The following is a 25856-nucleotide window of genomic DNA, read 5'->3' on the forward strand; positions in this document are numbered from 1 at the left end:
GAGCAGGTGTCCACATACCTTTGGTCATGTAGTGTTTGAGGTGTGCCTTGTAAGAGGGTATATTTGTTGCACATTCGTGCACTTTCTTGCACTAATATTTTCTGGGCACCATGTTTTAATAAACATCTTTATTTTGCATTCAAGCCTCAGTTTTGTATTTATTCCTTTTTTGACAGTGTGCTGCTCTCCATCTCTTGAAGTATTCTTACTTTGACTCCTACGCACCTGGAACAGACACTATTCAGTGGTAAGGACCTTAAAACAGAGTAGACTGCATTAACTCTTTATAATTTATGTTTGAATATTAAGCATTGTTGTTTTGATCTGTTTTTTTTAAAATTACAGCCAGTTTGGAAGCCTTTATTTAGGCCACTAGAAACGCAAGTGATATAAAACACCAAATATTCATAAATATGCTGTAATATACAAATACCTAGCAGCCAACCTGCTTGCATGAATCCCATGTGATTACAGTAAAATGCCAACATGATTACAGTGGCATTAACTTTCTTACAGGATAGTAGGGACATTTTACAGTATTGTACTCTGTCATTGCTCTACATTTTCTACAAGTATCCCCAGGCCGATAGAATTACAAAATGCAGAGATGATTTTTAAAGTGTTGCTTACCTAACCACTTTAAATTGAATGTGATGGACCACATCAAACTTGACCTGGAGGACTGCACATGCTATGACGGAATGGCTCTTTCCAAATGTGTGTCTTGTGCCTTTTTTTAAATTTTTGTTTATTGTTCATGGCTCAGTCATGAAAGTGACCTAGGTCTCAACTGATTTCCCTAAAGAAAAACACAAAATCAAAAATAAAAGCATTGTGGAGACTCAGGTATGGATCGAAGCACAGCCACAATGAGTTATATTTTACCGCGAACACTGCAGCAGAAGCAAACTCCTTCGTCTGTTGCTCTTTCCTTCCTGTGAGGCTACAATATGTTGAGTTTCCCGGGGAAGCTGTGAAGCATTGGGGAAGCTGTGAAGTGAGCTGCAGCCTTTTGCGTGGTTGGGTTTATGAGTGTTATTGAATAATATGAAATAATGTGAATTTTTACTGCTTTTAATTCAATAATTTATGGCTATAAATATTGTATATACATTCGTTCACATGGGCAGAGTATTGTAAATACTGTATAGCCTACAGAAATTGGTTCAGTTATGGCCTAAAATTCATTCATATGGGTATAATATTGTAGCCTATAAAAAGGCTGAAGGCTAAAAACAGCCTATACTATATATTTTTATTTATTTTTGATTTTACCTTTATTTAACTAGACAAGTCAGTTAAGAACAAATTCTTATTTACAATGACGGCCTAGGAACAGTGGGTTAACTGCCTGTTCAGGGGCAGAACGACAGATTTGTACCTTGTCAGCTCGGGGGTTTGAACTTGCAACCTTCCGATAACCTTCTTTAGCCACAAACTGCTTTTTTATTATTGATGAATATTGAATTGAATGGCCTCTGAAGATACATTTAAAAAGGTATCCCAAACAATAAGGGGATTTGCTGAACCTATATTGTACTTGAAAAATTCAGTTATACATTATTTTGTGTTAGTTAAAAATAAATTGTCCTCCAGTAAACTTGTATTCAATTTCCAATATCCCCGTCCACGTGGAAATTCTATAAGAGTTATGTGAAGGCCAATTAGATGATGATTCGATCGTATTCTGTCTCCTATTAAAACGTTTTAAACCTTTGATGCAAGAGAGAAAGACACAAGGCTGTAGTCAAGACGACTAGCTTGATTAAGTCTCTGTGTATATCTCACTAGGTCGGGATTTTTTTAGTCTCCAAATACCCACTATTTCTAATGTGTCCATAATATTTGTGATTTCCTTAAGGGCACGGTGATGAAAGTTTGTAGAGTTATTGCCTTTAAGGCCCATTGAGGTACTTAACAATGTGTTATAGTCTTCCACCATAATGAGTTTCCTATAAACAGTATATGTTATATTCCTTATCTTTTAGCCACGTAAAGATTGATCTTCTTTTTTATAATCTGCTAAACCAATCATAACTGGCTATACTTATTTCACCACTTACCGTAACTAGATACTATTATCAATCTAAATTGACCAAAATTAGTGCTTGTGAAGTTATTGCCATGGGAGGTATTATGTCAAATGTCTGATGTTTAGAATTCAAGAAACAGGTTCCAGCAATGTTTGTTTTATTCCCTTGCCTGTTTGCCTGTGAGCCAATGCCACAGATGTTAGAAAATTGAGTCAAGATATTATGTGCGTAGTAAATCTGAGTAGGTGGATGTGTATGATATTGGACGTGATTTAGTGAGTGTGTGTATAATGCCTGGATAAGAGTAAGACTACGCGTTCTGTCTCTTAGAAATGAACGCACTTTGCTGTGAACAGTGCAAATCAATACCAGAACGACAGCAAAGGACCTTGTGAAGATGCTGGAGGAAACAGGTACAAAAGTATCTACTGTAAAACGAGTTCAATATCGACATAACCTGAAAGGCCGTTCAGCAAGGAAGAAGCCACTGCTCCACAACCACCTTAAAAAAAGCCAGACTACGGTTTACAAGTGCACATGCAGACAATGATCGTACTTTTTGGAGAATTGTCCTCTGGCCTGATGAAAAGAAATAGCACTGTTTGACCATAATGATCATTGTTATGTTTGGAGGAAAATGTGGGAGGCTTGCAAGCCAAAGAAAACCATCCCAACCGTGAAGCACGGGGGTGGCAGCATCATGTTATGGGGGTGCTTTGCTGCAGGAGAGACTGGTGCACTTCACAAAATAGACTGGTGCACTCCACAAATTATCTAGATATATTGAAGCAACATCTCAAGACATCAGTCAGGATGTTAAAGCTTGGGAGCAAATGGGTCTTCAAAATGGACAATGACCCCAAGCATACTTCCAAAGTTGTAGCAAAATAGCTTAAGGACAACCAAGTCAAGTTATTGGAGTGGCAATCACAAAGCCCTGACCTCAATCCGATAGAAAATGTGTGGGCAGACCTGAAAAAGCGTATGCGAGCATGGAGGCCTATAAAACCTAACTCGGTTACACCAGCTCTGTCATGAGGAATGGACCAAAATTCATCCAATGTCACGCCCTGACCATAGTAAGATATTTTTCTCTCATGCTCCTAGGTGACTTCCGCCAAGGATGGCGATCCTGTCCTGCCAGGATTTCCTCCCAAGTCCAGGATCGCTTCCCAAGACCAGGATACTTCCTCCTCCTGGGCACGCTGCTTGGTCCATTGTTGGTGGGATCTTCTGTCACGTTCGTTGTAATGATGAGACCAAGGCGCAGCGTGCATAGAGGTCCACATAATTTTAATAAAGAGAAACTCACTAAACAAAACAACAAAAGCACAAACGAAACGCTACTGGAGTGCACATTGGCAACTTACTGTAGACAAGATCCCACAACTAACAATGGGGAAATGGCTACCTAAATATGATCCCCAATCAGCGACAACGATCAACAGCTGTCTCTGATTGGGAACCATATCAGGCCAACATAGACATAAACACCTAGATGACCCACCCTAGTCACTATCACACCCCAACCAACACAGAGAAAACAGCTACCCTATTACAGGGGCTGAGTCATTGGCTTACTGGTGCTCTTCCATGCCATCCCTAGGAGGGGTGCGTCACTTGAGTGGGTTGAGTCACTGACGTGATCTTCCTGTCTGGGTTGGCGCCCCCCCTTGGGTTGTGCCGTGGCGGAGATCTTTGTGGGCTATACTCGGCCTTGTCTCAAGATGGTAAGTTGGTGGTTGAAGATATCCCTCCAGTGGTGTGGGGCCTGTGCTTTGGCAAAGTGGGTGGGGTTATAGCCTGCCTGTTTGGCCCTGTCCGGGGGTATCATCGGATGAGGCCACAGTGTCTCCTGACCCCTCCTGTCTCAGCCTCCAGTATTTATGCTGCAGTAGTTTGTGTCGGGGGCTAGGGTCAGTCTGTTATATCTGGAGTACTTCTCCTGTCTTATCCGATGTCCTGTGTGAATTTAAGTATGCTCTCTCTAATTCTCTCTTTCTCTCTTTCTCGGAGGACCAGAGCTCTAAGACCATGCCTCAGGACTACCTGGCATGATGACTCCTTGCTGTCCCCAGTCCACCTGGTCGTGCTGCTGCTCCAGTTTCAACTGTTCTGCCTGCGGCTATGGAACCCTGACCTGTTCACCAGACGTGCTACCTGTCCCAGACCTGCTGTTTTCAACTCTCTAGAGACAGCAGGAGCGGTAGAGATACTCTTAATGATCGGCTATGAAAAGCCAACTGACATTTACTCCTGAGGTGCTGACTTGCTGCACCCTCGACAACTACTGTGATTATTATTATTTGACCATGCTGGTAATTGATGAACATTTGAACATCTTGGCCATGTTCTGTAATAATCTCCACCCGGCACAGCCAGAAGAGGACTGGCCACCCCTCATATCCTGGTTCCTCTCTAGGTTTCTTCCTAGGTTTTGGCATTTCTAGGGAGTTTTTCCTAGCCACCGTGCTTCTACACATGCATTGCTTGCTGTTTGGGGTTTTCGGCTGAGTTTCTGTACACTTTGAGATATCAGCTGATGTAAGAAGCTATATAAATATATATAAATATAAATACATTTGATTTGATTTGATTTACTATGGTCAGGGCGTGACACCCAACTTTTTGTGGGAAGCTTGTGGAAGGCTACCCAAAATGTTTGACCCAATTTTAACAATTTAAAGGCAATTCTACCAAATACTAATTGAGTGTATGTAAACTTCTGATCCACTGGGAATGTGATGAAAGAAAGAAATCATTCTCTACTATTCTTCTGACATTTCACATTCTTAAAATAAAGTGATGATCCTAACTGACCTAACACGGGAATTTTTACTAGGATTAAATGTCAGGAATTGTGAAAAACTGAGTTCAAATGTACTTGGCTAAGGTGTATGTAAATTTACGACTTCAACTGTAGGTCGGGGACTCTTGGTCTTGTCGCGCCGAGCTCCAAGTCTGTGCACTCGGTGGAAAGCCCCCTTGTTTACAGTCTCTAGAGGAAGTTAAGGCGGAATGCATGAACTCTCTGATCGCTCCCTCTGGATTATTGGATGTGTCCTCAGGAATCCCAGAAAATAATATAATAATATGTCTAGTACCTCATCACCCTGTTTTCCCTGAGTAGAGAATCCATGTTGGAATCGAGGGTTTTTACCTTGGATGTCGGTGCCTTGTTCTCTCCTTGGGGCAGTGGCGACACGTCACTCAGGGCAGGTGGGGCAGAGCCTCATGGGTGGAATGTTATTCATATTTTTCATAATTTCATCATTCATTTAAAAATATTTTAAAAAGCCCACCAAACAATCTGATGTTTCTATGTCAAACGGTCTTGTTATATTTCAGTCTTCTGTGATGTATATAAAGTGTAATGTTGGGATGCAAACTCAAAATTGAATACATTTCAACTCTATATCTGACATGGTACAGGTATACTTTTGTTTCAAAGTAGATTTGTTTAAGACTACGAAGAAACATTGTGTGACCCTGATTTAACCCACTGCGGTAAAAGTTCATTAATAACAAACTCAAACACGCAATAGAGTACAGCTCCTTCACAGTCGTCTCCCGCCTAAATACAGGGAAACTACAGGTATTGTACAACGCATAGGGATCTGCACACAGTGTTATACCTTTGCTTTTGCATTTTGCTAGCCAAAAAGACACCTAACACTGACTTTTTAATGTATTTCAAACTGTTTTAATTTCACGCTTGAACGAGCAGTACATGTTTTTTGTGGGCCACATGGAGAGTTGAACAAACAAAAGACAACACGCAAAACTGCAGAGTTATGAAATATTGGGACACTTATAATTAAATATGTGTATGACAAGTAGGTAACATGCCAAAAGAGGGCCAAAATGATATCTGAACAAATCATTGGGGTCTGAGCTAAAACGCTGATGGACAACAGAGCACACTTTTCCAATATTGCTTTGTCAAGGCTACAGGAGTATTCACCTGTCCCAAATAGACACATAGAGTTGTTTTGTGTGTGAGGCCTTGGAAAATAAATCAGTAGAATGTTGATTGGCAGATATAAGAGGCTTTCTTTGCCCCAGGTAAATAATTCTCAATCCCGACCTTCTATCCTTCCCCATTGTGACAGACAGCCAGAATCCTACCACCAGTAAAGTCATTTATCTGTGAGCACCAATGCTTAAGGATAACACAACGAATCACTAAAGCTGACAGGCAATCAAGGACAGCAAGCATTTCAGGAGAAGACCTGCCAATCTGAAGTTGGGAGAAACAGGCTCTGGAGACAATACCATTGGAAATGTCCCTGGCAGCATCCCAAATGGCACCATATTCCCAAATAATGGACTTCTTTTACACAAGGCCAATACATCCCAAATTGCACCATATTCCCTACATAGTGCACGAGTTTTGACCAGAGCCAAATCGGAAATTAACATGGTAACCCACATTGATTTACAATTGTAACCTCGTAATTACAAGCTATGGGCTGGCTACACAGTATGACACAGTAGGTCTATGTTAAGTGACATTGTTAGTAATATCGGTTGATTAGATTCTTTCCAATTCTTTCTTTGGCCGCCTCTCCTTCCAGTTCTCTGCTACCAATGACTGGAACAAACTACAAAAATCTCTGAAACTGGAAACACATCTCCCTCATTAGCTTTAAGCACCAGCTGTCAGAGCAGCTCACAGATTACTGCACCTGTACATAGCCCATCTATAATTTAGCCCAAACAACTACCTCTTTCCCTACTGTATTTTTTTAATTATTTATTTTGCTCCTTTGCACCCCATTATTTTTATTTCTACTTTGCACATTCTTCCACTGCAAATCTGCCATTCCAGTGTTTTACTTGCTATATCGTATTTACTTTGCCACCATGGCCTTTTTTTGCCTTTACCTCCCTTATCTCACCTCATTTGCTCACATTGTATATAGACTTATTTCTACTGTATTATTGACTGTACGTTTGTTTTACTCCATGTGTAACTCTGTGTTGTTGTTTGTGTCGAACTGCTTTGCTTTATCTTGGCCAGGTCACAATTGTAAATGAGAACTTGTTCTCAACTTGCCTACCTGGTTTAAATAAAGTTGAAATAAAAAATGTAAAAAAATAAATAAAAGAATGGAACAGAAAAAGGAAGGTGAAGTGAGGTCTATATGAAGTAGGAAGCTCTTAACAGACTACACAATGATCTAGATGGGGGGTGGGGGGGGGGGAATCAAGTCCTTAACCAATGCAGTTTATGCTTCTCACACAAGTTTCTGGTTTAAAGGATGAAGATTGTCTTCTTTAAAAAGTGCTCACCAGAAACAAACACCTGGGAGGGAGCAAAGTATCTTGCATTTAAAAAAAAAAATGTTATGTTGTTGTAATTAAGGATACATTGGTCTTCAAGATATTTTGCATTTGTAACAAGAAACTTTTTGATGTCTCCTTCCCATCTCTGGAATTACTGTAATAGTCACCGTAACTTGTCACCAGCTTCCTGTAAGTTGCTGTAATATCAGAGCAACGATTCAGTACAATACTGTAAAGTTAGCCTACTATACTGTTAGGAAGTTAATGCTACTGTAATTGCAATATCAGCAATGTGCCTGCACACATTAAATTATTAGGGCACTTCTACCACATAGCAGTTCAATTAGTACAGCACTCTTAATAATGGGTGCAAGGCACTCCTCAAGGCACGCCTCAAGGCACTCCTCAAAATATTTTAATGAGCCAGAAAAAAATAATACCCTGCGCCCATTAGTGTTAAAAGTTTTTGCCGCTCCAAAAATACAAAAGTACTTTTATTCTGTGGCGTGGTACTTGTCGGGTTCACCTAGGGGTCATGTTAAGGGTTGTACCGAAATGTTTGAAGAATTAGAATTGATTATACTTATGTTGTATTAATAGAAGGGTAGGGGTTATAAAACTCCTCTTTACATGTATAGGGTCCTAGACTACAGATTAACAATATATATATACAGTATGAGGTTTTAATATTGTTCCACAGTTGTTTTCTAATTCTCTCTCTCTGCCACATTATAAAGTGGTCCCTCTGAGAAATGTGTGACTGTGAAGAAGGAGCTCCGCAGGGGACTGTAGGAGATAAGACTAGTCAAACATTCCACAATAAATCAACTTTGGGGAGTGGACGTTTACTGCAAAGTTTTAGATAACACTAAAAGCCATTGTTTATATAGCTTGGTAGGCAGGGTTTTGGTCTCAGGGGTAAAAAGGTAATGACATAGGTAGTGACATCACCAGGCTAGACTGAGGGTGTAACAAAACAACTTGAGACTTTTTGTTTGATTGCAGAACTTACTCGGAAACATGCGTGCTATGTTCCTGATGGTCAATTTCTGTCTGCAATTGCCTTAATAAAGGTTTTTGAATTATTTAATTAAAGATATTGTCATAATGCTAATTTCACCATTGAGCCAATGATTGACAAGGACAAATGGAACGAACCCTAACATACTGAATTACAGTAAATTACTGGCAGCACAGTAGCCAGTGAATTACTGTTGATTTACAGGAAAGGGTTTTTAGAGTGCCAAAATGCAGTACGGGAGTCTGTGGGGTTGTAATTAATTACTGTAAATTACTGTTGATATACAGGAAAGGCTTTTTAGATTACCAAAATACAGTACTGGAGTTTGTAGGGTTGCAATGAATTACTGTAAATTACTGGTTGCACAGTAGAAAGTAAGCTAATGTAGAATTATGTTTTTAGATTTTAAAAATACGTTATAGTACTGTATTCTGTGGGGTACAGCATTCTCACTAATGGGTGCAACAAATATAGCCTCTTACAAGGCACACCTAAAAAAAGATATATGAACCAGAGATTCTTACCCCGCCCCCACAACCTTTTCCCACATTATGCCATAATTCACAGTATGCTGCTGTAAATATAATTGAGCCCCTATAATGCATTGCTCTTTACGGTACTGTATTGTAATATAGAATTGCAGTAGCTAACTGTCAATCTTATGCTGCAAATGAACTGCAATTTGTTACCGTGAGTTAATGGAGACGCTAAGAGTTTCGGCAAAAATCTTCTGCCACAGAAAAGGTGCCATTTCCTGGTGAGGGTGTGAAATGACTTCCCTCTAGAAATCTCCCTCCTGTGTCAATGACCGCCATGCCAGCAGCCAGGCCGAATGAGAAACAGAGTACGGTTGAACCAATAAACCAGGTAAATTCTTCAGGGACCGCAAGCAGAGACAAAGTGGCAGAGCTAGTTATACAACCACACAATCTTCTCACAGTGTCATTCTTTATGAGTGAATGGGTCTATAGAGTGTCAGAGCATAATCTTAGATATGAATACGGGTGCCCACATTAAAGCTGCTACTCAATAACACCCCTTAGCATTGCTCTCTGAATCGTTAGAGATGCACACATTTCCACCATGTCAACCTATTTTTTTTTTTCAAAGCACTATTTCATTGACTGAGGATATGAGGCTATATTAGGTGGGGAAAGGAAATATAACAATCTCCATGCGCTGTGCCCTCTTCACCTCATAGACTGTAATCCCACTTTGGACGGGTCTCCAATGATCGATTGGCATTTAAAAAAACGATTTCTCTGCAGCTGAAATGGAAGAATTACCACCTTTTATCGGTCAAAATCCTTCTTGGATACGTTCAAGAACCCTCTTCTGCTTTCTTATCCATTAGTTAAATGACAGTAGCTCAGCACACTCGGTCTCATCTTCAACGTAAAGCAAGAAAGGCCTCGACACCACACTCTCTATCCAAAGAGCCTCTGGGTATTCTGCTCGAGAGGTGTCAGCAATTTCCCTTTTATTAGACTATGTAAAGCACACCAGTCAGGGTTATTAAACACAAACTCTATTTTTCATCTCAGCACTGTGCCTCCTCTCACACAGTTCCCTCCTGCTAAATTGGGTTAATAGGGAAATGAGGGTAGAGACATAATCTCAATTCTGTCTAGACGCTGTGAGGCCAGAGCGTAATGTATAGAGAGAGAAATTCCAGGATCAAAATAACTATTTTTAAAAAATATATTTTTCTTAAGATTTTCTTCAGATTTTATGTTAGGAGTTTGGAATGTAGAATCAGTGTGAAAAGATGGAGATCTAATGTAAGCGTTCCTTTGCAAGCCTCACCTCATTTGCTGCATTGATTTTATAATAAGCTCAGTTGGGCTACATTAAGCTAAATAACATTTAAACCCAAATGTTTAGTCATTATGTTTCCTGGTGTATAGAAAAATCAAACAGATGTGATGTCTCGTTTAGGCTTGGGGTCTGTTAAAAGCATATGACAGAACAACACGGACCATACTGTATGTATCAAGCGTCTCAGAGTAGAAGATCAGTTTTGCCTTTTGAATGTAGATCACAATGAATAAGCCTAGATGGACAGAGTGAAGCTGATCGTGGACCAGCACTCCTACTCCGAGATGTACAAAAAAATATACATGTTTATTTGTATATTTTGAGTTCTGGCCACGGACCCCTTGCAGTACCTCCACGGACCCCTGCCACTTTGAGTACCCCTGACCTAATGCAACTGTACACAATTCTTCCCAAAGGCCAAATTAACAAAGCCTACACATTTCCCCCCTGACTCAAGATGTGATATGTTGTTATCTTTGTTAACCCAGAAGTAGAAGCTTGTGTGGTTCCGGCGGTTTGTGAAGTCTCCACCCTCACAAAAGAAAACTCGGCTGTCAGAGATACTAGTCAAAAGTTTTAGAACACCAATTAATTCAAGGGTTTTTCTTTTGTTTTTACTTTGTTCTACATTGTAGAATAATAGTGAAGACATCAGAACTATGAATAACACATGTGGAATCAGGTTCCAAAGGCACCTAAAGGCCTCTCAGGCCACGAGAAACAAGATTCTCTGGGCTGATGAAGCCAACATTGAACTCTTTGGCCTGAATGCCAAGCGTCACGTCTGGAGGAAACCTGGCACCATCCCTACGGTGAAGCATGGTGGTGGAAGCCTCATGCTGTGGGGTGTTTTTCAGCAGCAATGACTTGCAGACTAGTCAGGATTGAGGGAAAGATGAACGGAGAAAAGGATAAAGAGATCGTTGATGAAATCCTGCTCAGACTAGGTTTACCTTTCAACAGGACAACGACCCTAAGCACACAGCCAAGACAACGCAGGAGTGGCTTCGGGACAAATCTCTGAATGTCCTTGAGTGGCCCAGCCAGAGCCTGGACTTGAACCCGATCTAACATTTCTGGAGAGACCTTAAAAAAAAGCGGTGCAGCGACGCTCCCCATCCAACCTGACAGAGATTTAGAGGATCTACAGAGAAGAATGAGAGAACTTCCCAAATACCGGTGTGCCAAGCTTGTAGCATCATACCCAAGAAGACTTGAGGCTGCCAAGGATGCTTCAACAAAGTACCGAGTAAAGGGTCTGAATACTTATGTGATAGTTCAGTTGTTGTTTAATTTATAGATTTGAAAATATTTCCAAAAACCTGTTTTTTTGCCATATGGGCCCTGGTCAAAATTAGTGCAATATAAAGGGAATAGGGTGCCATTTGAGTGTTTTAGAATAGTGTGTGTGAGTCAATCGATTTGATACCATCACTGAAGGGCTACTGTATAATGAGGGTGGTGGGCAATTGGTTGATAGGATTCACATCTAAAAAGTGACTATGAAACTGGTTGGCTTACCGTTAGCGCAGAACTCGTAAGGTGTACAGAGCTCATCCTCAAACAGGCAACCTGAAACAGATAGAGAAAAGAAAACTTAAAAAACACAATTTACAACACATCACAAACATACTCAAAGGGACAATACACCGGACGCTGATGATGTGGACTTCGATGAAGCCAGCCCCCCCCCCACCCCCCGCACCTCTCTGATTCAGAGGGGTTGGGTTAAATGCGGAAGACACATTTCGGGTTGAATAGATTCAGTTGTGCAAATAACTAGGTATCCCCTTTCCCGTCCCTATGCTAATCTCTGTCATCTCTATTAAATCTAAATGTCCCCGTTAGTAAGGGTCAAGGAGTGAGATAAAACAATAAAAAAGACAACATTAACAACAACACTGATTGTACATCTTCACATAACCACATTTGAGGAGTACAGAGGCACACAGCACTATCATGTGCCATTGGCTTTTAGCATGAGCTCTATGCCAGTGTGTTCCAAGAGCACCAGCTGCCAGCCACGGTTCCACACGTTTCAATGTTAAATTAACACACTGCTTAGTGTAAAACCTTGTTTGCTTATTTCCCAGAGTGCCTTGCCTCTCAAGTGAATTCTAAAGTAACCACCCATGACTCTATTTTTTTTGTGACAGATTGGTGGTTGTTTCATTCATCCAGTTTCAGTCCTGATTTAATGTAGGCAGGCTGTACAGTAGGTGGCAGTCTTTGCACCTAGAAGTTGGATCTGCCAAATCTCCCCAAAAAATTCTCAGTCCTGTGGCCTTCAAGCAAGATCATAGCGATTTAAATTAGTTAAAAATTCCACGCACAATTCATATGGCCATGGGATGGGAGAGAGAGAGAGAGAGAGGTCATGAGCAGATGAGCTCCCAAATTTTTCAGCATGTTTTTTAAAAAATAGATCGATTTAGAGTTAGACAAACTTAAAAAAAAATTGGCAGGGACATATACTGGATGCTACCCTCTTCAACATAACCTTCACTCCAAATCAAAACTCCAAAACTACAACCTCAATTTGTACGGAATTACCTGGAATGCTTCCTACACCCAAGGATTATTATTCCCAAATTATACAGCAAATGCTCTGGCAAACCAGCAGAGACCTGAAAACACCATCTCTCAAGTTTTTGCTCTTCTCAACACACAGGCACTGTTGGGGCGAGTGACTCTGAACTTACAATGGCTAGCCCCAAATTGTTATATATATATAAATATATATCATATTTTTTATTGTGCATTTTGCTATGTGCCTCATGACTCCTGCATATTTTGTTGACTATGACATTTCTTTACCCAACTGTGGGACAGACTATGTTTGTTCCCACACTCGGGACTCTGACTCTCTATTGGTTACACAGACTTTTGTCCTCCCATCTCATTCTAACCACCTCTCGCTGGCTTTGTATTCATGTTACCTGAAGAAATTGCTGTACAATATGATCTTGTTGCCATCTGACGTACATTCAGATGTCATAAATCAGCACTGCAGAGCTCTCCCTGTCCTCTGCCGTGCCTTGATTGTTTTATTGTTGATGATGTCTGGACATGTGCATGTACACCCTGGCCCATCATGTTGTTAGCCCCAATTCTGACTTGTGTTCTGATATCTGCTTCACTGATTTCTGCTACCATTAAAGCCTGGGTTTTCTGCACGTTAACACTAGAAGCTTATTACCTAAAATGGATCAATTGAAAGTGTGGGTACACAGCTCCAATCCAGATGTGTTAGTCATTACTAAGACGTGGTTAAGGAAGAGTGTTTTGAATACTGATGTTAACCTTTCTGGTTGAAACCTTTTTCGTAAAGGCAAATCTTCCAAAGGTGGGGGAGTGGCAATCTTTACCAAGGATCATCTTCAGTGCTCGTTTGTCTCCACCAAGTCTGCTGGTTTTAAGTATTAAACTTTCAAATAACTTTTTGTTGACTGTTGTTGGGTGCTATCGTCCTCCATCAGCACCGGCCTGTACCCTACCTGCCCCTTACACCAAGTCTGAATTTGTCCTGCTAGGTGGCCTAAACTGGGAAATGTTTAAACCACCTGACCAAGTCCTAAACCAATGGGACTCCCTAAATCTTTCTCAGATTATTACCAATCCCACAAGGTATGACTCCAAACAGCAAGAAAAGGCTACTCTTCTTGATGTTATCCTCACAAATAATCCTGATAGGTATCAGTCTGGTGTTATCTGTAATGACCTTAGTGATCACTGTTTTACAGCCTGTGTTCGTAATAGCTGCTCAGTGAAACGACCTGTCCTGATTTGTCATCGATGCTTTCTAAAAAAAAACTTGAATTCCTTCACAAACTGGCCTCTGTAAAATGGTATACAATCAGCTTGATCCTGTTATATCTGCCACACCCTCTACTTCTCATCTTGTGTCTCCCTAACCTGCCGCCAGACCCCCAGTGCTCTCTCCCTCTCTCTGTGTGGGTGTATCTGATTGTGTGAGTGGAGACAGGTGTGCTGGAGTCATAGCAGATCCCCACCAGCTGCAAACTGTTCCATAATCAAGACCTCCACAAATACTCAGCCCTGCCACTTCCACACTGCCAGATCGCAGCCGCTGCTCATTCCGTCCGCTGACTCTGGTCCCTGTTGCCAGTACCTCGTCTCGTCAGTCCTTCTTCCCTGCCCAGGACTCCCGCTTTACTGCTTCCTTGGATTCCGCTCCGGAACTGCTTAACCTGCCCCTGCTCCCCTTGCCCCAGCCGCAGCCGCAGCCTCAGTTCCTGGTTCCCTGCTACCTGCCCGAGCTCCCCCTGGCCTGCAGCCCATCGCCCCCAGCTTTTCAATAAATACCTTGGTTACCTTATCCCTGTCTCCTCGTCTGAGTCTGCTCTTGGGTTCACCTGCTCCACCACGCGTAACAGATCCCCTCTGTTGAACACGCTTGGACCTTATTTTTTTTTAAAATTCAGTGGCATTGTTAACAAACACACCCCATCAAGAAAATGAGAATTAAAAACCGGTTCAGCCCCTGGTTTGACTGTGATCTTGCAGAGTTACTCCACCTCAAGAATTGCATTTGGCGAAAGGCTTGGCACAAGCATGCTCAGGCTGACTGGCTCTCATTCAGGCAAATGAGAAATAAGTGCACTCAGGCTATCCACAAGGCCAAAGTTAGTTACTTTAAGGAGCCATTCTCCAGACCCCAAGAGGATCTGGAAAACAGTTAAAGACCTGGAGAATAAACCCTCCTCCTCACATCTGCCCATGTCCCTTAAAGTTGATGATGTGGTTGTTACTGACAATAAGCACATGGCTGAGCTCTTTAATCACCACTTCATTAAGTCAGGATTTCTATATGACTCAACCATGCCTTCTTGCCCGTCCAACATTTCCTCATCTCCCACCCCTTCTAATGTGACTATCTCCGATGCTTCTCCCTCTTTTTCCCTTTTTCCCTCTTTTTCCCTGCTACAAAGTTTCTCCCTGCAGGGAGTCACTGCAGAGTCCGAGGTGCTAAAAGAGATCCTGAAACTTCACCCAAAAAAACCCATCTGGGTCAGATGGTTTAGCCCCTTTCTTCTTTAAGGTTGCTTCCCCTATTATCACCAAGCCTGTCTCCAACCTTTTTAACCTGCGTCTACTTTCTGGGGAGGTTCCCATTGCTTGGAAGGCAGGCACGGTTTGTACTTTATTTAAAGGCGGAGATCAAGCTGATCCTAAGTTATAGGCCTATTTCTATTTTGCTCTGTTTATCAATAGTGTTGCAAAAAATTGTCAATAATAAACTGACTGGCTTTCTTGATGTCTATAGTATTCTCTCTGGTATGCAATCGGGTTTCTGCTCAGGTTATGGATGTGTCACTGCAACCTTCAAGGTCCTCAATGATGTCACCATTGCCCTTGATTCTAAACAGTGTTGTGCTGTTGTTTTTGTTGACTTGGCCAAAGCTTTTGATACGGTAGACCATTCCATTCTTGTGGGCTGGCTAAGGAGTATTTGGGGTCTCTGAGGGGTCTTTGGCATGGTTTGCTAACTACATCTCTCAAAGAGTGCAGTGTTTAAAGTCAGAAAATCTGCTGTCTCAGCCACTGCCTGTCACCAAGGGAGTACCCCAAGGCTCAATCCTAGGCCCGGTGCTCTTGTCAATTTACATCAACAACATAGCTCAGGCAGCAAGAAGCTCTCTCATCCATTTATATGCAGATGATACAGTGTCATACTCAGCTGCCATCTCCCTGGATTTTGTGCTAAATGCTCTACAACAAAGCTTTCTTAGTGTCCAACAAGCTTTCTCTACCCTTAATCTTGTTCTGAACACCACCAAATCAAAGGTCATGTGGTTTGGTAAGTAGAATGCCCCTCTCCCCACAGTTATGATTATTACCTCTGAGGGTTTAGAGTTTAAGTTCACCTCATACAAGTACTTGGGAGTGTATCTAGACAGTGCACGGTCCTTCTCTCAGAACATATCAAAGCTGCAGGCTAAGGTTAAATCTAGACATAGCTACCTCTATCGTAATTGTTCCTTTTTCACCCCAGCTGCCAAACTAACCCTGATTCAGATGACCATCCTACCCATGCTAGATTACAGAGACATCATTTATAGATCGGCAGGTAAGGGGGCTCTCGAGTAGCTACATGTTCTTTACCATTCGGGCCATCAGATTTGCCACCAATTCGCCTTATAGGACACATCTCTTCACTCTACACTCCTCTGTAAACTGGCCATCCTGTCACAAGATCCACTGGTTGATGCTTTGCTTATTTATCAAAACCTCTTAGGCCTCACTCCCCTCTATCTTAGATATCTACTGCAGCCCTCATCCTCCCACATACAACACCCTTTCTGCCAGTCACATTTTGTTAAAGGTCCCCAAAGCACACACATCCCATGGGGCGGCAGGGTAGCCTAGTGATTAGAGCGTTGGACTAGTAACCGAAAGGTTGCTCGAATCCCCGAGCTGACAAGGTTAACCCACTGTTCCTAGGCCGTCATTGAAAATAAAAATGTGTTCTTAACTGACTTGCCTAGTTAAAGAAGGTAAATAATCCCTGGGTCGCTTGTCTTTTCAGTTCACTGCAGCTAGCGACTGGAACGAGCTGCAGAAAACATCTCTTCATTCAAAGACTCAATCATGGACAATCTTAATGACAGTTGTGGCTGCTTTGCGTGATGTATTGTTGTTTCTACCTTCTTGCCCTTTGCTGTTGTCTGTGCCCAATAATGTTTATACCATGTGTTGTGCCGCTACCTTGTTGTGTTGCTACCATGTTGTGTTGTTGTGTTGCTACCATGCTACCTGCCTTGCTATGTTGTTGTCTTAGGTCTCTCTTTATGTAGTGTTGTGTTGTCTCTCTTGTTGTGATGTGTGTTTTGTCCTATGTATATGTTTTTTAAAATCCCAACCCATGTCCCTGCAGGAGGACTTTTGCCTTTTGGTAGGCTGTCATTGTACATAAGAAATTGTTGTTAACTGACTTGCCTAGTTAAATAAAGGTTAAATAAATAAATAAAATACAAATCATGTTGAGAGCCTAGTTTTACCCTCACAGTGGCCTCAATCTCCTGGTTTAAAGGCATTCAGACAGAATTGGGATTTCAAACACTAGATACTTTTATTCACCTGCAACCTGCATCCAGAATGACTGTCGGGTTGGGCAGATTAAGATACAAGATTGCCTAAACCATCTAAACTGGAACAACCATTTCAGTAACGGGAACAATAATTCCAAGAAACAAATATGTAGTTTATATTTAAGTAGCATAAAATTGAGTAATTAATCAATTTACATGCAACAACATAGATATTGAAACAATCGATTCAAAAAGCACACTGGGAAATATGGTAATGCTGGGAGTGGTTTTGGTTTAACACTCGTTATTAACATCAACACTGAGGCTATTTTACACCAATGAGTGTTAACATTTACATAGTAAATTTAACACCTGAATCAACACTAGAAATACTACACTTACAAATCAACACTAGGTACCACTTGCCAATTTGCTGTGTGTGTAACTGTGGTCTGCTCAGGGTTTTTGCTTATGTGATGTGGGACAATGTCATGGTAGACGTCATCAGAATGATCTTTAATAATCTCTCTCGCTCGCTATCTTGCTAGCTAACATTAGCATTGTTAGCTCATTTTGACAAACTTTTCTAGCTAATGACAACATTGTCATCTGTCTACAGTAGGAATTTGACAACTTGATAATGATGGCAAAGTTGTTTCCTACTAAATAGTTGCCTACTTTAGCAATGTCACCCTATATCAAGGACACTGTAGTGTAAACAGTCATTAGCCTCCGTCCAGAATGATCTCCCCCTAGGCAGAATGGACTGAGTAGGAAGAGAAGCCTTGGACAGAATACTTTCAGGCTAGGGTACTTTTTTCTCAATTTCCGCCTAACTGATGTGCCCAAAGTAAACTGCCTGTTGCTCAGGCCCTGAAGCCAGAATATGCATATAATTGCTACCATTACAAAGAAAACACTGAAGTTTGTAGAAATGTTAAAATAATGTAGAAGACTATAACACAATCGATACGATAGGGATAAATCCAAAGAAAAACAACCAGATTTTTTTTTTGGAGAGCCCATGCTCTTACAATGGAAAGTATATAGGGAAATAATTTAATCTAGCTCCCAGTATGCAATTCCTATGGCTTCCACAGGGTTTCAGCACTCTATGTTCAAAGTTTCAGGTTTGTTTCTTCCAAAACGAGTAAGAATAATGAGTTTTAGTACTGGGACACACTATTGGAAATTCGTGTATGCGCACGCGATGAAGACAAGACGCACCTGCTTATATTGTTTTCCTACTGAACATACTTCTTTCCCGAATGAAATATTATAGTTTGATTAGGTTTTAGCGTATCTGAAGAGTCAATAGAAACATTTTGACTTGTTTTAACAAAGTTTAGCGGTAGATTTGTGGATTCCTTTCTCTGCATGTTGAACAAGTGGATTACTCGATGGCGCCAACTAAACAGACTTTGGGGATATAACAAATGATTTTTTAACACTACATGTTATAGCTGGGACCCTTTGAATGACAAATCAGAGCAAGATGTTCAAAACTAAGTGAATATTTAATCGCTTTTTGTGAATTTATGAAACCTGTGCCGGTGGAAAAATATTTAGCCATTATATCACTGTAATGGCTAATGTAAATCGGACAGTGCAGTGAGATTAACAAGAATTTAAGCCTTCAACTGATATAAGACACTTGTATGTACCTACATGTTTAATATCCATAATTTGTCTGATTATTTATTGGGAGTCATCTATATCTATATATATATTTAGAGACAGCTTTTTTACATTTATTTCAGGTACATCATTAAAAATGTAATGTTCTCTTGGCCAGATTTGATTAGAGTCACACAATGCACTAATAGCTATTTAATAGTCAGGGGAGTGCCATTCCACAAAGGGACATAATCACAAAGCCATTATGTAGCTCTGCTTTCAGGGACAAACACACACACACATACAGTTTTTCTCTTTCACACCAAATGACTCCAGCTGTTCAGCAGTGGCGGTCGGTGTTGTTTAAGATGGAGGATGATTTTTTTTATTTTTATATACATGGCCTTATTTTTATTACAGCATGTTGGATGACTGTCATTCCTATTCCCCTCACCCGGTTCAATGTAACAGCGATAGGTTTTGGATACTACATGATACTCTAATGTTCCCTATACCCATCATGAGGTTGCTACAACCTAGCCTATGAATGAAAGTTTACAATGTAGGTGCACACATGTCGAGAGAATTTTGAGGTGACAGATTGACACATGGACAGACAGTGACACATTCAACACCGCCTTGCACACTCTTGCCTGCATCTCGCTGATATACAGTAAGGTGTAATCATTATTCCAACAGTTGCAAACAAGAGTTTCTATTGGACAAATTAAGGTAGGCTTTTCCCTGTTTCCTTCTTTTTTCTTCCATTTAAGAAATGTTGTTGATTTATAATTGTTTTTACACCCTTTTTTTCCTCACAATTTAGTGGTATCCTATTGGTAGTTACGGTCTTGTCTCATCGCTGCAACTCCCATACAAACTCTGAAAAACAACCCAACCAAGCTGCCCTACTTCTTGACACAATGCCCACTTAACCCGGAAGCCAGCCACACCAACGTGTCGGAGGAAACACCGTACACCTGGCGACCGTGTCAGCGTGCACTGCGCCCGGCCTGCCACTGGAGTCGCTAGTGCTTCATGGGACAAGGACATCCCTGCCGGCCAAACCCTCCCCTAACCTGGACGATGCTGGGCCAATTGTGTGCCGCCCCATGAGTCTCCCGGTCACGACCGGCTGCGACGGAGCCTGGACTCAAACCCACAATCTCTAGTGGCACAGCTAGCACTGCGATGCAGTGCCTTAGACCGCTGCGCCACTCGGGAGGCAACTGAATGAATACACTTCCATAGCAGCCACATTATATTCCTTCTCACATCTATGCGCTCTCCTCCACTCACCGTTTCCCTTTGCTTGTAGACTCCAATGCACAACACATCAGCTATATGTGACCAGGCAAAAAAAAACTTTCCAAGCCAAACCATATGATAACCGCTTCACACAGCCTACATCATTGTCACCATATTAGCTAAAGTAACATCATAGTCAACATAGCTAATAGAAATAAGGCGTTAGTAAACCTGCTACAATCACGCAGTAATGTTACAGTCTACAGTCAGTAAGCAGTTTAGCACTTACACCCGCGGGCCCCCTGGCAATAAAATAGTCAAACCAAAAGCTTACCTTGACTTGGAAGAGTTCCAGTGTTGTGTTCAATACTCATAGCCAGCTAGCTAACATAGCAATCCTCAGTTTGAGCAGGGTGTTGGAGTAGGCTAAACTAGCTAGCTGCATTTGCTTGCTCAGTAAGTGAAACTGAAAATGATTTTTTTTTTAATATCTCTCTCTCTCTAGCTTCTCCTTCATTTTAGAAGAAATGAACTTGTTTGAAACTGTTCAACTATTGTCTTTCTCTCTCTTTGACTCAACTACTCACTACATTTTATGCACTGCAGTGCTAGCTTATGCTTTTAGCACTAGATTAATTCTCAGATAATTTGATTGAGTGGACAACATGTCAGTTCAGTCTTCCAGAAGTTGTCATAAGTACTGTGTAAGTCTATGGAAGGGGCTGAGAACCAAGATCCTCCTAGGTTTTGTATTGAAATCAATGTACCCATAGGAGGACAGAAGCTAGCTGTCCATTGTGCTACCCTACATAGTGCTGTTGAGAATACCGTAGACCTTAATTGCAAAAAGTGGGTTTTCCATCAATTATTTGCTGCAGGGAATATATTTAGTATAGTGTTATCTAAAAAGGATAACTTTTAAAATGTTTTAAAATGGTTATTTCTATGAAATTCACTGAGGAGGATGGTCCTCCCCATCCTCCTCTGAGGAGCCTCCTCCACTGCTGTCCAGATATATAAAAACCTGAGGAAAGACTGTCACTCAACTGTCAAGTGCCTGGAAAATTGCACCCAAGGCTTCCCTTAGCCACTCCATACTCAATCTTCCACATCTCAACTCTCCGCAATGTTGCAAACCCTTCAGACTGAATCAACTTCACAAAGCATCTCAGAGTAGAAGCGCTGACTTAGGATCAAGTCCCCCCTGTATGTAAGCATTTTCAGTATGATCAAAAAGGCAAAACCGATCCTAGAAGAGCACTGAGAAGATTTGTGAAAACTGACCAATATCCCTGAGATGTGTCTGAAATGTAGTCTATGCATTTTGAACGCAACACGGACCATGCGTCAGTGCTTCAAGACCCTCAACAAACCATCCGATGTCCTCTTCATTATGTTCCTCACCGCTTGGCAATTACTGTCAGTGCCCTCAACTTTACCACCTAATCACTCCACCAACTACTTCATTCATCATGTTGTCTCTGAGGGCTTGTCAGCTCTCAATATTAATTAATGTCTTCAATTGAATGAATTGTCTGCCGTGTGTGTGTGTGTGTGTGTGTGTGTGTGTGTGTGTGTGTGTGTGTGTGTGTGTGTGTGTGTGTGTGTGTGTGTGTGTGTGTGTGTGTGTGTGTGTGTGTGTGTGTGTGTGTGTGTGTGTGTGTGTGTGTGTGTGTGTGTGTGTGTGTGTGTGTGTGCCCAATAGTACTCAGTGAATGTGAGATGGGCAGGACGTCCTATTGATAACGCCACCGTCGCCACTTCTCCACTCCCGGAGGCGGCGGCAGCGATTATTAAAATGGACTTGTAATTCGGGGTAATGCAATCAGGGAAGATAATGTTGATTACCTCAGGACCCAAAAAATGCTAAATGTATCGTGTGGTTGTCATCAGGTATCTGAGGAGAGAAAATCTTCAGAGAGAAACTCATATCTAAATTAAACATCCATATTACAACACATTACTATTTGTTATCTTGTAAAGGAGCACTAACTGATCAGAACTATCACAGATAGGGGTATATCAAACATGGAACACACACACAACAAGGATTTGTACTTGCTTGGATAACACAGTCTAGTTTAATTTTTTTTACTTTAGGAGTAGCCTCAGCATTTAGGAGTAGCCTCAGCATTTAGGAGTAGCCTCAGCATTTAGGAGTAGCCTCAGCATTTAGGAGTAGCCTCAGCTATCCGGCTTCTGAAAGATTCCAATAATTGTGTGAGGGTTTGGATTGGGTGGATTTCTCAATCCCCTTCTCTGACCTTTGTATTGGGCAGTTTAATGGTGAGAAATGTCTCAGTCCCTGGAGCAAAAATGTTGTGCTATACAGGAGCACGAGTACAGGACATCAATCAGCTGCTCCCAAACATTGCATCAGGCAATTGAGTCTATCATAGTTCATGTGGGATTCAATGACATTATGAAAGACAGCTCAGAACAGCTAATGATGGATTTTAAAGATCTGATTGTGTCTCAGCTTGACACCAACAAACACCCAATAATATCTGGCCCTGTGCCCTCCCTAAATTGTGGCATTGAATGTTTCAGCAGGCTTTTAGCCTTTTAGTTCTTGGATCCTTTCATAACATTATAAGGCTGCATAGTCACTTTAACCATATATACATGTACATACTACCTCAATCAGCCTGATTAACCGGTGTATGTTTGTAGCCTCGCTACTGTATATAGCCTGTCTTTTTACTGTTGTTTTATTTCTTTACTTACCTATTGTTCACCTCACACCTTTTTTGCAATATGGTTAGAGCCTGTAAGTAAGCATTTCACTGTAAGGTCTACACATGTTGTATTCGGTGCACGTAAAAAAATAAACTTTGATTTGATTTGAGACAATGAATAATTTAAGTTGTCATAATGCTTCAGCAAATGTACATTATCCCATGGGCATTGGTAGACACAATGTAAGTAACCTAATTTATGTCCCTCTAAGTGCCCTGAATGCCTGTGATGATCCTACAGCTATTGTATGCAGTAATCATGTGTCTATGAACAAGACTTATACTGTTAGCACTGAGGCGGTGTGCCCTGGTAAGAAGTCCACTGTGTGCAGCTCACCCTGTACTAACATAAATAACGTGAGCATGTCTACTTCTGCTAAACTTCTCAGTAAAGCAATGAAAACAATCAAACACCCCAGTAAAGTGCTAAAAAAATAGCCAAAGTTAACATATGTTGCTTATTAAGAAACAAAGATCATGAAATCAATAATTTGCTAGAAACAGATTAAATTCATATTCTGACATTCTCCGAACGTCACTTATATAATACCTTTGATACAGTGGTAGCAACACATGGTTATAACATCTACAGAAAATACAGAAATGCCAATGGTGGAGGCGTTGCTGTTTATATTCAAAACCACATTCCTGTAAAGCTTATAGAGGATCTGATGTTAAATAATGTTGAGGTAATATGGCTACAGGTTTATCTGCCTAACTTAAAGCCCATTATTGTGGGAATTGTAACCAGGGCCTGCAACCTGGTTCAGGTTACCAGTCAACCTACCAGGGTAGTTACAAACATCACAGGAATAAAAATCTTCAATGTGTATTGATCACATCTTTACTAATGTTGCATAAATTTGCTTTAAAGCAGTATCCAAATCCATCTGATGTAGTGATCACAATATAGTAACCATATGTAGGAAAACCAAAGTTCCAAAGGCTGGGTCTAATATAGTGTATAACAGGTCAGACAACAAGTTTTATAGTGATTCCTATTTTGTTGATGTAAATCATATTTATTGGTCTGTGGTGTGTAATGAGGAGCAACCAGATGCTGTACTTGACACATTTATGAAATTGCTTATTCCAGTTACTAATAAGCAATAACCCATTAAGACAATTACTGTAAAAACAGTTAAATCCCTCTGGACTGATGAGGAATGGAAACATTTTATGGTTGAGAGGTATAAGGCAAAAGGAATGGCAAATAAATATGTCTGCACAAACGATTGACAAACATACTGCAAATTGAGAAATCATGTGACTAAACTAAAATAAGAAGAAACTATACTATGAGACAAAAAAAATATAATATAAAGAATGACAGTAAAAAAGCCTCTCCAACATAATCCAAATAAAACAAGGAATTTCCCCAGGGCAGCAGTCTAGGCCCCTTATTTTTTATCTATCTTTACTAATGACACTGGCTTTGAATAAAGCCATTGTGTCTATGAATGCAGACGACGCAACACTATACACATCAGATACTACAGCAAGTGAAATCACTGTAACACTTAACAAAGAGCTGCAGTTAGTTTCAGAATGGGTGGCAAGGAATAAGGAAAAATAAACTAAAAGCATTGTATTTGGTACAAATCATTCACTAAACCCTAAACCTCAACTACATCTTGTAATAAATAATCTGGAAATTGAGCAAGTTTGGTTAACCCTGGATTATAAACGGTCATGGTCAAAACATGTTGATACAACAGTAGCTAAAATGGGGATAAGTCTGTCCATAATAAAGTGCGGCTCTGCCCTTTTAACAACACTATCAACAAGGCAGGTCCTACAGGCCCGAGTTTTCTTGCACCTGGACTACTGTTCAGTCGTGTGGTCAGGTACCACAAAGATGGACCTTGGAAAATTACAAAATGGCTCAGAACAGGGCAGCACGGCTGGCCCTTGGGTGTACACGGAGATCAAACATTAATCATTTGCATGCATATCTCTCATGGCTCAAAGTTGAGGAGATATTGACTTCATCACTACTTGTTTTTGTGAGAAGTGTTGACATCCTGAATGCACAGAGGTGGCTGTTTAAACTACGAGCACACAGCTCGGACACCCATCCATACCCTACATGACATGCCACCAAAGGTCTCTTCACAATCCCCAAGGCAGGAACAGACTATGGGAGGTGCAGAGTACTAAATAGACCCATGGCTACATGGAACTCTATTCCACATCAGGTAACTGATACAAGCAGTAGAATCAGATTTTTTTTTTAAACAGATAAGAGTGTAGAGTAAGGGGACAGTGACGAGACACACACACCGGCTTGAGATCACACACAGTGTTTTTTGAAAAGTGTAATGTCATGTAATATTGTATGTAACTGCCTTAATGTTGCTGGACCCCAGGAAGAGTAGCTGCTGCCTTGGCAGGGGGATCCTTAATAAATACGAATACAAATTTAGGAGTAGTCTCAGCATTTAGGAGTAGCCTCAACATTTAGGAGTATCAGCATTTAGGAGTAGTCTCAGCATTTAGGAGTGTGTACAGTGGTGTAAAGTACTTAAGTATAAATACTTGAAAGTACTACTTAAGTAGTGTCTGTACTTAAACTATTTATGTTTTTGACAACTTTTACTTTAGTTCACTACATTCCTAAAGAAAAGTATGTACTTTATTCTCCATACTTTTATCCTGACAACCAAAATTACTCATTACATTTCGATTGTTTAGCAGGACAGGAAAATGGTGTAATTCACACAATTATCAAGAGAACATCCCTGGTCATCCATACTGCCTCTGATCTGGAGGACTCAATAAACACATGCTTTGTTTGAAAATGACTACTGAGTGTTGGAGCGTGCCCGTAGTTATCCATAAAATAAAAAGAAAAAAGAAAATGGTGCCATCTGGTTTGCTTAATATAAGTCATTTGAAATGATTTATACTTTTTCTTTTGATACTTAAATATATTTTAGAAATAACATTTACTTTTGATATTTAAATATATTTATAACCAAATACTTTTAGACTTTTACTCAAGTAAGATTTTACTGGGTGACTTTCACTTTTTCTTGAG

The 25856-nt window shown here is 40.8% G+C and overlaps 1 protein-coding gene across 2 annotated transcripts in view; it reads right to left on the bottom strand.

Moving 5' to 3' along the window:
* The window catches only part of LOC118361537 (receptor-type tyrosine-protein phosphatase N2-like), a 263321-nt gene that overhangs the window by 211961 nt on the left and 25504 nt on the right, over positions 1 to 25856 (bottom strand). For both annotated transcript variants that reach the window (XM_035741548.2, XM_035741546.2), the window contains exon 2: positions 11683 to 11733. In XM_035741548.2, coding sequence (XP_035597441.1) covers positions 11683 to 11733 — 51 coding nt within the window. The remainder of the gene's footprint in view (positions 1 to 11682; positions 11734 to 25856) is intronic.

Source organism: Oncorhynchus keta, chromosome 28 (assembly GCF_023373465.1).
Source record: "Oncorhynchus keta strain PuntledgeMale-10-30-2019 chromosome 28, Oket_V2, whole genome shotgun sequence".
Lineage (NCBI taxonomy): Eukaryota > Metazoa > Chordata > Actinopteri > Salmoniformes > Salmonidae > Oncorhynchus > Oncorhynchus keta.